This window comes from Sus scrofa, chromosome 2 (genome assembly GCF_054392235.1).
Source record: "Sus scrofa isolate SSC_HxYL_T2T_F1_AM1 chromosome 2, Sscrofa_HxYL_maternal_Yorkshire_Landrace_v2.0, whole genome shotgun sequence".
In the NCBI taxonomy this organism is placed as follows: Eukaryota; Metazoa; Chordata; class Mammalia; order Artiodactyla; family Suidae; genus Sus; species Sus scrofa.
The window spans coordinates 36,125,897-36,139,673 of NC_139384.1; the positions used below are offsets into that span (position 1 = coordinate 36,125,897).

Sequence of the window (13,777 nt, forward strand, 5' to 3'; positions counted from 1 at the left end):
TTAACATTTTACATTAGCAAGGCACATTTGTTGCAATTAATGAACCAATATTTATACATTACTAATGACTAGAATCCATACTTGATTCAGATTTCCTTTTTCTGTTGCAGGATCCCATCGAGGATCTCACATTACATTTAGTCATCGTGTCTCCTTAGTCTCCTCTTGGTTGTGAGTTTTTCAGTCTTCCCTTGTTGTTGTTGTTGGGGCTTTTGTTTTGTTTTTTGTCTTTTTAGGGCCACACTCTCTGTATATGGAGGTTCCCAGGCTGGGGGTCGAAATGGAGTTTTAGCCACTGGCCTACACCACAGCCACAGCAACGCAGGATCCGAGCCATGTCTGCGACCTACACCACAGCTCATGGCAACACCGGATCCTTAACCCACTGAACGAGTCTAGGGATCAAAGCTGCTACCTCATGGATACTAGTCAGATTCGTTTCTGCTGAACAACAATGGGAACTCCCTTTTGGATTATTTTGATGTAAATCTAAGACATACTGTCTCATCTGAAAATATTTCAATATGTCCAGGGATACAGTATTCTAAGTTGTGTAATATATTGCCATAGGGCTCCCTGGTAATTTTTTTTTTAAATTTTATTACTTGGTAATGTTTGTTTTTGGTTTTTTGGGTTTTTTTGTTTTGTTTTGTTTTGTTTTGTTTCTTCTGCTTTTTATGGCCACATGGAATATGGAAGTTCTTGGGCTAGGGGTCAAATTGGAGCTTCAGCTGAGGCATAAGCCACAGCCACAGCAACACTGGATTCAAGCTGTATCTGTGACCGATGCCGCACCTTGCAGCAATGCTGGATCCTTAACTCACTTAGCAAAGCTAGGGATGGAATCCGCATCCTCACAGAGACTATGTCCAGCCACAGTGGGAACTCAGCAGGGTTATTTTTGTAACAGATTTTCAAGCCAAGATTACTCTTCCCTTACAGGAAGTTACGAAGCCAGCAAAAAATAGAGATTATCTCAAATATACCAGGAACGTGAAAATGAGAAGGTACTAATACTCTGAATCCTAAGGGGAGAGGCCCTCTTTGAGCTTATTTATACATTTTATATAATTCTACCAAAACTGATTATGGTTTCTGAGCTCCAGTAATGAAAATGTGCTGTAAGAAAGGAGACCACAGGACTTGATTATGTTCAAGCACCAATACCAGCAGCTCTTAGCCTCATGGCTCCAGGGTTGCTGCAGCATAATGCAATGGTTGGTCATGATTATGATTCCGAGGCATCAAGGAAAGGGCATAATTTGTTTAAAACATTTTAGATTCCCATACCAAGAAGTTACAGTGGAACAGTTTTGGAGTCTAAATGACACTTTACCATTATCTCTCTTCTGGTCCTATGCTAGAAGCTTTGAGAATCAATGAGATAATATGACGAGGAGTTAGATTATGTCCCTGTTTTACAGAAGAGTAAATCTGTAAAAGATTTTTACATGAGAGGCAAAACAACTTTGTTTAAGGAAACTTAGCAAATAAGAGGAAAACAACTGATTCAAATCCAGTCCCTTTCCTATCAAAATATGTTTTTTTCCTATTATGCTTCAGTAATGGCTGGTGAAGTCTGTTGGGAATAGCTTCTCAAGTTTACTCCTTTGTGAAGCGCTGAAGTGGCCCAGGGCCTTCTGTTGCTGTTAATGACTCTAGAGATGCTCTCTTAAAAGGTTTTAACCAGATACACGCCAATACTGAATAACTGGAATAGAGTATGAAAATTCAAGCCATCTTTATTCCTCTCTTACTCGAATTGCTTCGGTTTTCTTCCATTTTTAATGCTTTTACTGAAAATTTTAACAAAATTTACATTCCGTTTAAATAGTTTTAACCACATCATATTTTATTAATTATAGCTTCTGCCTTCTGAATTACCCTTGGTTATTGTTATTTGCTGTATATAATTCTCTGGTGTCAAAATTTGCAGATCTAAATTTCGTCAAAGATTTTGTATCACTTTTTGGTCAGTAACAAATTCTGTGTGCTGCTTTAGCTACTCTTTGTTTTCATTTTGTGATATTTCTACTAACAATGAGCATTATGAGCTGAACAAAGCCCATTTACTTACACGTGTACACAGTTTTGTCAGCATTAATAAAGCAACTTTAGTGTCTATCACCTCTCCCTGACTGCCTTCATCCCCATCCCTAGTTCCTAAGAGGAGAGTGCTCCTTCCAAGGTCCCACAAAGTTTTTTTCATTCCTCATCAAATGCCTATCACAGAATATTTTAATGGTATGGCTCTTCACCACCAAAGAATGTAATCGCAAGGCTTTTACCTTATATATCATCAGTCCTTAGCACAGATCCTAGTACACAAGAGATGTCAGAGAAGCCCCAATATTCACATGCATAAACAAACGAGGATTCCTCTAAGATGCGAGGCAGACGAGGTGCTACCAAAAACAATGAAAGATTTTACCAAAAGTACATTATTGGATACACCTGTAAATTTGGATATGGCTCGCCCCCAGCCCTTAAAATACACCCACTTGTGGCCATTTGCTGAGAGAAATCACATCTGATCCTTGTAGCCCTGACCCTGTAATGTAGGGGTAGTTTTGGCTTTTGGCTTCTGCCTAGTTCCTCCTAAAAGTATGTGCCTTATTCAGTGACGGCACAGTTCCTGTACCAAAGGAACTACTACACCACCATAGCAAACAAGGCACGGGCCCTCCAAGCTGTCAGCCACGAGCAGGACCTAGTCGGGGAGTTGAGCTCGGGGTTAAATTACAAGCAGCAGTGCACGTCCAAGCCAGGGAGGAGGCGGGGACTTGGCGCACGAAGCCACGCTCTGCAGGCCCGGACAAAGCATAGGCGGCCTCCACGCGTCGCCCTGGCAACGTAGGGACAGCGCCGGCCCGGATTGGCCGCGCCGGCACGCGCAGGGCCTGATGGGAGAGCACGTCTAGACCTCCGCTCCGCCGGTTTGAACTTGGCGGGCCGGATGAGGGCCGCCGGGCGGTGGAGGGCTACCTCGCCCCTTCCGGACACCCGGCTTTTGGCCGCCTGCAGGTCCAGGTCTCGGCTCTCCTCCGGCTCCTTCTCCGCCCTCATGGAGGGCGCCCGGGGACAGGGGCTGGAGGCGGTGGAGGTGTGTTCGCTGTCGCCGCCGCTGAGCTGCAGCAATTCCACCTTGTCGCTGTTGTCTCCCCTCGGCTACCAGAGCTTCTCGTTGGACGACGACGATGGTGACGGGGAGGAGGAGGAGGAAGATGTGGACGAAGATGCTCATGACTCAGAGGACCAGGTGGAGAGCCTGAGAGGAATGGAGTTACAGGGGTGCGCCAGGTAAACCAAGGCCGCCGGCCAATACAGCCCCTCTCAAGATTCTTTGGACCCTGCTAAGTACCTTCCTCTGTTGGCCTAACACCCACCTGTCTTCCCTCTCAAAGGCTGCACGGGCCTCTGCATCCACAGGTGCTGCTTGTTTGGCACCTAGAGCCCTGGGCTGATTCTTACACATGACCACAATTTTCCCATCGTTTTTAATCCTTTTTCCTGAAAATTCGATGACTGCTACAGTCTCACTCCTAAGGGAAACACACATCGTCTTAAAAACACAAAATCTTGCTACAATTTCATGAGTTTTATGAATACCTAAAAAGTCAGATTATGGACACTAGGACTCTTGTCCAAACCCTTAACACCAAAATGTGGATTACTGCATGTTAGTAATATTTGTAGCTATTCTGAAAAAATGCAATTGTCAGTGAAGCAGGTTATGGTAAGCAGTATTCATTTTATGTCATAAATAAGGAGCTGAAGCACAGAAGTTAGCAGTGTCAACCCCAGCAACTACAGACAATGCTGGGTCTGCTCTGAGCACTTAACAGTAGAAGTCATGGAATCAAAGAATGTTACAATCAAAGAGGTTATTAAAGCCATCTTAATTTGTTTATTTCTACAGTTGTTCATTTGGCGGTTTGTACCCTATACTAGTCTAGATACTGAGGCCCATAAACAAAATAGGCATGGTCTCTACTCATGGAATTAAAGTCTAGATTAAGCCGCTCATTTCACAGATTGGATCAAACCATGGCTCAGAATACAAATAGTCTAATTCAAAGGCATACACCTAGTTATTAGCAGAGCTGAGCCTAATACCAAGGTATGCTGATCATATTTTCTCTTCTCTATGCTACATGCCTATTGTTGGGTATATAGAAATAGGAGCAAAGGGCCTGTCTCTGCAGGTATATCTTTTTTTTCTTCTTTTTAGGGCCACACCTGTGGCATATGGAAGTTCCCAGGCTAGGGGTCGAATTGAAGCTGTAGATGCCAGCCTACGCCACAGCCACAGCAGCGGAGGATCTGAGCTGCATCTGTGACCTACGCTGCAGCTTGTGGCAACACTGAGTCCTTAACCCACTGAGCGAAGCCAGGAATGGATACTAGTGGTTCTTAACCCACTGAGCCACAGTGGGAACTCCAGTCTGCAGGAATATGTTTTGTGAGACAGGCTTAGTGATGCAGGTCTGGGGGCAGAATCATTACATCATCTTCAGAAAGTTTCTGATTGTCAAGCTGCACAAAGCACAATATAGGAGATCTAAGAAATACAGGCCAGAGAACCCTTGCTTTATGTGTAAACCACCAGATAGTCCCCTTTACTACAAAGCTTTCATACCCAGAGTAAGTGAATGGAATATAGAGCCATATGAAGTGACTCACTCAGTTACAACAATGAGTCTCCAGAAATGAGAAGTGAAAAGTAAGTACACTGGTAGGAATGGAGATCAGTAAGAGAAACCAAGCTAAGCCATGTGTCCAGACTGGTTGTAGCAACAAGAAACAGTTTCAGGAGTCCATTTTCCTGTAGGCCTTTGTACAGATTTCTCAGAACTAAGTTGGTCCCAAAGATTTTCTTTTTTTTTTTTTTGTCATTTTTTGCCATTTCATGGGCTGCTCCCACGGCATATGGAGGATCTCAGGCTAGGGGTCTAATCGGAGCTGTAGCTGCCGGCCATGGCCACAGCCACAGCAACGCAGGATCCGAGCTGTGTCTGCAGCCTACACCACAGCTCACGGCAATGCCGGATCCTTAACCCACTGAGCAAGGGCAGGGATCAAACCCACAACCTCATGGTTCCTAGTCGGATTCCTTTACCACTGCATCACGACGGGAACTCCGGTCCCAAAGATTTTGAAAATAAATTTCAAGGCTTTAGAAAACGCCATTTGAGCCTAATCAACAGGACTAAGCAACGTAGACACAATTTGGCAACCTAATGTGTGATGGTCATCAAAACTACACCTGAGCTGGAGTTCCCACTGTGGTAAAGCCGGTCAAGGCCCAGTGCAGTGGGGTAGATCCTGTGTTGCCGCAGCTGTGGCTCTGATTAGATCCCTGGCTTCGGAACATCCATGTACTGCAGGTGCAGGCCTTAAACAAAAAAGCAAAAAACCCTACAGCTCAGCTTCTGAGACCTTGCACTAGTTTTTCTAAGAGCCAAAGCCCTGACCAAATGGAGCTCATCAGGGGAGGAGCTGATCAAATTTGTTGCAAACCTTAGCCAAAACCCTAATGAGCTGGTACCATCCTAGGGCTGAAGCTGCCTTCCTTATCACAGTTCCTTCCCTCTGAATCAAAGCAATAGGTAGTATGTGGTCTGGAAAGAATCCAGAAGTTGTCAAGCCTGTATGTGGCAAGTGTCAGATGCTTACTGGGTGTTCAACAAACATGTGCTGAAGGAATGTGTCTTATTTCCTAGAGAACAGATGGGTGCAGTGATTATTTTCAAATGCTTCAGAAAACCTAGCACTTCTTTTCAGTAACCTTTCCTCATTCCTCCTCCCTACTGCTCTGCTCACCTTTAGTTGGTACCCTGAACAGTTTGGGGGTGATCTTAGTCCAGCCATAGTTCTGGGCATTGAGCTTCCTCTTGTGACCCAGGGTATGAACCTAGAGCTGTGTGGGATTTTATACCTTTTTTTCCATCCTTCACCTGCCACAGGGATGTGACTATGGCAAAACTAATAGAGTAAGGCTTTTGGGGACACACTCAGGCTTCAGTTGCATATGATGGAGTTGAGATCCAGGTATTTTAGGTATATAGAGCTGTGCTTAGAGGATGCAGTGAGCTTTAAGTGTGGTGGACAGGGCTGTGATGAGGCTCACAGGTGACTTCAGACAAGATGAGAAGTATTTTCCTGGAATCTTTCATAATATGCATTAGACTTTCTCTTTATTCAGTTTTATGTTGGTTTTTATACACTGTCTCCATTAGGAATCCCATGCCTTCATAAGCATCCTGGTCATAAACAGCTGCTTTAGCTTCTCTTGATTATGGGAAGAGCTGAGGTGAATGTGCGATACATTTTGAATATATCTGTTAAAACTGATGAGGCAAGAAATTTAATATTTAAAGTGTCATTAAAAAAAAAAACACTGATCTCACTGATCTTCCTTCCTTCTTTCCTTCCTTCCTTCCTTTCTTTCTTTCCTTCTTTTTCTTTTTTTGTCTTTTTAGGGCTGCACCCTCTGAGGCATATGGAGATTCCCAGGCTAGGGGTCAAATAGCTGCAGCCACAGGCCTACACCACAGCAACGCCAGGTCTGAGCCATGTCTGCAACCTACACCACAGCTCAGAGCAACGCCAGATCCTTAACCCACTGTGTGAGACCAGGGATTGAACCTGCATCCTCATGGATGCTAGTCAGATTCGTTTCTGCTGAGCTCTCGGGGGGTGGGGGGGGGGACTCCTTTTTTTTTTTGGTCTTTTTAGGGCCCCACTCATGGCATATGGAGATTCCCAGGCTAGGTGTTGAATTGGAGCTGCAGCTGCCGGCCTATGCCACAACCACAGCAATGTGATCTCACTGATTTCTTATTTCAACAAACAGATCTTAGGAGCTGACTCTATCCAGGCCCTAAGCTAGACTCTTGGAATAAAAAATGAGTTAGGGCATGTTTTCTGTCTGCAAGGAATTCATGGCCTCTGGCAGAGATGGGCAAATGACAGAAAGCCCAAGGCACTTAGTCCAGATTTTTGCAGAGTTTCACTGTGAGGCAATAAAGTTAATACCTGAGTTGAATTATGAAGGGAGAGTAGGAATTAGCTGCACTCTTCCTAGTACTACTAAATGACACCTTCCAAATGCTGAGTGCCCAGGACTGAACTAAGTAACTAAGCTTTAGCATGGATTGTTCATGCCACAGTACCAGTTCATGCCACTACTGTTTTCTCCACTTAACAGATGAGAAATGGAAGTTTGAAAAGGTTAAAAAATGTACATAGCTAGGAAACAGCAGGTAGAGATTGACCCCAGATGTTTTATTCCCAAATCTAAGCTCTGACTTTGGCTGTATGTGGAGGTGGAGGAAAGGCATTTCAGAGTTTTAGGCAGAGATGTAGAGCACAAGGGCATGGAGTAGTCATCAACCTGCCTGAGTTCAACAAGACTGAAACGTGGAGTCTAGATCCGCCATGGGTAGAATAAGAGGCTGGAAGATAGGCAGGGCCAATTCATGGGTGTCAGACTACAGAAAGTGGATTTCATCTTAGGGGCAAAGGAGCTACTGAAGAACTTTGAGGAACAGGATGCTGGAAGGATGCCTTTAAAGGATGAATCTGGCAACGGTGGAGGATAGTTTGAAATGGAGAGAGAAAGGCCAGTTATGTCCAGACAGCAGCTGTAAGGTTGTGGAAGAGAAGAATGTCTTGAGAGAGCAAAGAACTAGAATAGATGTGACATGGTGATTATATGGGTGTGGGAAGGAGGGTATTAAATGTGGTCAGGGAGCTGGAGGAGTGAAAGCTTAGGTTTCTGGCTTGGCTGGTACTCTTCACTGAGGTAGGATATAAGAGGAGGAGTAAGATTTATTTTTTATTTTTTAATTTTTTTAATTACACGGTGTTTTATTACATTATAGTTGTACAGCGATCACCACAACCCAGTTTTATAGCATTTCCATCCCAAACCCCCATCCCCCAACCTGTCTCCTTTGGAAACCATAAGTTTTTCAAAGTCTGTGAGTCAGTGTCTGTTTTGCAAAGAAGTTCGTTTTGTCCTTTTTTTAGATTCCACATGTAAGTGGTAGCATATGATGTTGGTGTCTTGCTGTCTGACTAACTTCACTTAGTATGATAATTTCTAAGTCCATCCATGTTGCTGCAGATGCCCTTATTTCTTTCCTTTTAATGGCTGAGTAATATTCCATTGTGTATATGTACCACATCTTCTTTATCCACCCCTCTTTGATGGGCATTTAGTTTGTTTCCATGTTTTGGTTATTGTATATAGTGCTGCAATGAACATTGGAAGGCTTTGCTTTTTAGGGCTACACCTCAGCACATGAAGGTTCCCAGGCTAGGGGTCAAATTGGAGCTGTAGCTGCCCGCCTACACCACAGCCACAGTAATGCCAGGTCCTTAAACCACTGAGTAAGGCCAGGGATTGAACCTGCATCCTCATGGATGCTAGAAGGATTCATTAACTTCTGAGCCACGACAGGAACTCCAACATGTATCTTTTCGAGTCATGGTTTTCTCTGGATAGATGCCCAGGAGTGGGATTGCTGGATCAAATGGTAATTCTAAGAGGAGTAAGATTTTTCTTGGTGGGGTGGATAGTGCATGGTAGAAGATGATTAGACTTGTTGTGAGTTGATTAGGTTTGATGTTTAAGTGGGATACTCTCTCAGATGGTTGAAAATAAGAGTTTGGAGCTCAGGAGCAAGATCTAGCCTGGAATGCCCAAGCCAGGCATCATCAGCACCTAGAGATAGTTGAAACAATGGGAGGATGAGGTGATGGTGTGCAAGACTGAGAAGGATAGATATAAAAGAAATAACCCATCGCAAGTGTCCCTTTCCCACTAGAAAGCAAATTCCTTAAGGACATAGACAAATGCAGCAATGGCCGCGGGAAAAAAACCAAGTAAACTTAAGGTATGAAGTATAAAAATTCACGCGTAGCAGTGGACGAGGCAATTGGTTACCCGAAGTAGGAATGTTAAAGGGATACAGGGGAGCTGAGTCTATAATAACCTAGTCTTTAGAGTAGCCTTGGGTCCTGAACAGCCTTTCTTTCTATGGGTGTTCAGAGTTCAGCTTTTCCTAAGTTTTATGGGGCTTGTGTATCTGGCCAAGACCCTGTGTTCTTTTTTTACCCCCCCTGTGTTTTTCTGTAAGTGTGCACAGCACTCCCCTCTCCTCCCGAGCTCGAATGAGTGGTTACTTTTACAGTTATCCAAAAGAGACAGACAGCTGTGTGTGGTGGAGACTATGGTAGGAGGTAACCCAGCTGTGGGGAGTCATGGACACCGTGAGAATTGGCAACACATTAAAGAATACAAGGGCCATATATTTTTTGTACTTTTTAAATTTCAAAACAATTTCCAACTTAGAGAAAAGTTGAGAGTATAAAGAACTTTTGTCAGCCCTTCACTCCCAAACCCTAATTATTACTACATTGGCTTTACCATCCTCTCTGTGTAAATACATATTCTTTCCTTTGCAAACTATTCAAAGGAGGAAAAAAAGGAAGGTCTGCTCCAGGATCTGGTTAGGATCATATGTCATAATTATTTGTCCAGATACAAGATTTTTAAGAGTAGAAAATTGTTGCCATTGAGGCAAATGTGATTTTAGAAGATGAGAGAATTCAAAGGCAATCTGAAGCATAAACTAATTCAAATATAGGACTTCCTGTTCAGGCTTTTTCAAGTGTATGATGGATATGATTAATTCATGCATTTTTACATATAAAGATCATAATACTGTAAATATATCATGGAATTCTGCTTTCATTGTACAGTTAAGTGATTTTGACTGCTAAGCTGAAGAGGTTGGAGTGCATGTGATATAATATCCTCTCTTTTGTAATAGTGTGGTTGGATCTGAAGATACCCAAGAAGAACAGAAACAGGTGTGCTTACCAGAGAGCAGCCTGACACCATGGGAAGTGTGGTTTGTTGGCAAAGAAAAAGTAGAACGTGACCGTCTGCAGCAGAAAGCTCGAGAGGTAAAAACTAGACAGTATTCTTTCTGATTAATCCAAGAGCTCACAAAGTAAAGAACCGCTGTCGCAAGTAAAATGTTAATGTTGTTATCTCTCACAAAAAAGTTTTTGCATTTATTTGCATCAGGTTGCTGTATTCATTTTAATAACATTGTAGAAATAATACATGTTCATTATAAGAACATTTGGAAAATACAGGTAAGCATAATGAGGAAAATTAAGACCTCTAATCTCATCCCCTGAAGATAACTATTATTATCTATTGCGGCATGGAGCCTTCCAGATTTTCTTCTATGTAAATTTAAAAAAATGTGAAAATGTATATTCATATGGACACAATGGAATGTCACTCTATGTACATTTAACTAAAGTAAATTCAACTGCATGTACTTGGTAAAATTTTTAGGAGAAGAGAGAAATAAAAATTGAAGTAGCAGCAGGAAATCTACCTCCATATCAGAGCATGCTCCCCAGAGTGAGTTTCTTTGGGGAGATGGGACTCTGCTGGGATTTTAGGATTTTTCATTTTCTCTGTGCCTTGCTTATAGATGTTTTTATATTTGTGATTCTCTCTGAGATCTCTTGACACTCAAAAAATAGTTTGATACATTTTCACATGAATCTGTCATTCTTTGAACTCTTAATGTTTGCTATTTAGAAAATAGCAGCCAAATAGATTTGAGTTTGCCATCCTCTAGTATCCAGATTCACTGTCGTGAATTCTCCCTATCCAAACACAGAAACCAGATAGATTCAATGGTGAGGGACATGTCTTGTTTTTATAAATAGGATCACTCTTTTGTAACCAGATTTTTTTGCCTTTTAAACATTAGTAATTATTTTTATATCACTAAATATTTTTATATCATTATTTAAAAGTGGCTGGCTAAGATTATTAAAATGTGTTTAAAATATATTAAATATATATTAGAATATAGTTAACCAGTTCACTGTTGTTGGATATTTTTTGGTTTTTTTTGTTCTTTTCTAGGGCTTTACCCATGGCACATGGAGGTTCCCAGGCTAGGGGTCTAACCAGAGCTGTAGCCACTGGCCTACGCCAGAGCCACAGCACTGTGGGGTCCAAGCCTCGTCTGCAACCTATACCACAGCTCACGGCAACGCCGGATCCTTAACCCACTGAGCGAGGCCAGGGATGGAACCCGCAACCTCATGGTTCCTAGTCAGATTCGTTAGCCATTGAGCCACGACAGGAACTCCCACTGTTGTCGGATATTTAGTATCCCTGTTGCCATAAAAATCCTTGGAAACAAAGCTTTAACTTCCATGACCTTCCTTGGAATAAATTTTCCATTTCAGTTTTGAAACTAATTGTTCTTTCTGTTGATGAATTCTCTCATCTTGGCATGATTCAGATGATCGTAGAAACCCATATTTCCCTGTTGCACAATACTTTGTATTCTAAAATACAAATTTATTCCTGGAAAAATTTCTGCTTGGGCACTGGGCTTAAGGAAGACCTTGTAGCTTGATATCAGGCAGGTTTATTTAAACTTTTTACACTTCAATTTCCTCATCGGTACAATGAGAATTAAATAATACCTGGTCACAGAACTTTTTAGAGGATTAAATGAGACAAAGTTTAAGTTTATTGATATTGTTATTTATATCATTGTTAGTCATAGTCTTTTCCTTTTGTATTGAAGTATAGTTGATTTATTTCTTTTTCTTAAAGTATAGTTGATTTACAATGTTTTGTCTGTGTTTGTGTGTATATTTATATATATTCATTTTTTATATTATTCTCCAACTTGGTCTGTCCCGGGAGACTGGATCTATTTGCCTATGCTGTACAGTAGGACCTTGTTTTTTATCCATTCTAAATGTAATAGTTTGCATCTACTGACCCCAAACTACCAGTCTATTCCACTCTCTCCCCTCTCCCCCTTGGCAACCAGAAGTCTGTTGTCTATGTTTGTGAGTCTGTTTCTGTTTCATAGATAGGTTCATTTGTGCCGGATTTTAGATTCCACATAGAAGTGATGTATGCTTTGTCTTTCTCTTTCTGATTTACTTCACTTAGTATGATAATCTCTAGTTGCATACACTTGCTGCACATGGCATGATTTCATTCTTTTTATGGCTGAGTAGTATTCCATTGGATGACACTTTTAATCCATTCATCAGTTGGTGGACATTTAGATTGTTTCCATATCTTGGCTTTTGTAAATAGTGCTGCCATGAACATAAAGGTGCATGTATCTTTTTGAATTAAAGTTTTCTCCAGATATATGCCCAGGAGCGGGGTTGGGGTATCAATCATATGGTAGCTATATTTTTAATTTTTTAAGGAACCTCTATACAATTCTCCATTGTGGCTGTACCAATTTACATACCTACCAACAGTGTAGGAAGGTTCCTATTTCTCCACAGCCTCTCCAGCATTTATTATTTGTAGACTTATTAATGATGGGCATTCTGTCCAGTGTGAGGTGGTACCACACTGTAGTTTTGATTTGCGTGTCTCTAATAATTAGTGGTATTGAGCATCTTTTCATGTGCCTGTTGACCATCTTCTATCTTCTTTGGAGAAATGTCTGCCTGGGTTTTCTACTCATTTTTGATTGCTTTAATTGAGCTTTATGAGGTGTTTCTATATTTTGGAAATTAATCCTTTGTCAGTTGCATCACTTGCAAATACTCTCTCCCATTCAGTAGTTTGTCCTTTCATTTTGTTTATGGTTTCCTTTGCTATGCAAAGACTTTTAAGTTTAATTAGGTCCCATTTGTTTGTTCTTGCTTTTATTTTCAATATTCTAGAAAGATGGATCCAAAAAAATATTGCTGTGATTTATGTCAAAGAATGTTCTGCTTATGTTTTCCTGTAGGAGTTTTAAGCTAACCAGTCTTGCATAAATTTATTTGTCTTTTTATCTTTTTAGGGCAGCACATGTGGCATATGGAGGTTCCCAGGCTAAGGGTCTGATTGGAGCTGTAGCCGCCGGCCTACGCCAGAGCATAGCAATGCCAGATCGGAGCTGCGTCTGTGAACTACACCACAGCTCATGGCAATGCTGGATCCTTAACCCACTGAGTGAGGCCAGGGATTGAACCGACATCCTCATGGTTCCTAGTCGGATTCGTTAACTACTGAACCACGATGGGAACTCCTATTTATTTATTTATTTTTATTTATTTATTTTTGCTCTTTAGGGCTGCACCCATGGCATATGGAGGTTCCCAGGCTAAGGGTCTAATCAGACCTACAGCTGCAGGCCTACTGGCCTACACCATAGCAATGCCAGATCCAAGCTATGTCTACGACCTACACCACAGGTCATGGCAACACTGGATCCTTAACCCACTGAGTGAGACCGGGAATCAAACCCACAACCTCATGGTTCCTGGTTGGATTTGTTTCTGCTGTGCCACAACAGGGACTCCCAGTCTTGCATTTAGGTCTTTAAGCCATTTTGAGTTTATTTTTGTATGTGGTGTTATGGAAGGTTCTAAGTTTGTTCTTTTACATGTAGCTGTCCAGTTTTCTCCATGCCAATTATTGAAAGATTGTCTTTTCTCTCTTATATATTGCCTCTTTTGTTGTAGATTAATTGACCATAAGTATGTGGGTTTATTTCTGGGCTTTTAGTCTTGTTCCACTGATCTATGTGTCCAGTTTTGTGCTAGTACCATACTCTTTTGATTACTCTAGCTTTGTAGTGTAGTCTGGATTCAGGGATCATGATTCTTTCAGCTCCATTCTTCTTTCTCAAGATTGCTTTAGCTATTTGAAGTCTTTTGTGTTTCCAAACAAATTTTAAAATTGTTTGTTCTTGTTCTG

General features: G+C 41.7%; 1 protein-coding gene across 3 annotated transcripts in view; it reads left to right on the forward strand.

The window, feature by feature from the left end:
* Positions 1-2,907: 2,907 nt before the first annotated feature.
* The window catches only part of CCDC34 (coiled-coil domain containing 34), a 37,118-nt gene continuing 26,248 nt past the window's right edge, over positions 2,908-13,777 (forward strand). For all 3 annotated transcript variants that reach the window (XR_014837143.1, XM_003122907.5, XM_085011618.1), the window contains exons 1-2: positions 2,908-3,300; positions 9,843-9,978. Coding sequence is in view for 2 of the 3 variants with exons in the window: in XM_003122907.5 (XP_003122955.1) it covers positions 2,957-3,300; positions 9,843-9,978 (480 nt within the window). In the remaining variant the exon portion in view is untranslated. The remainder of the gene's footprint in view (positions 3,301-9,842; positions 9,979-13,777) is intronic.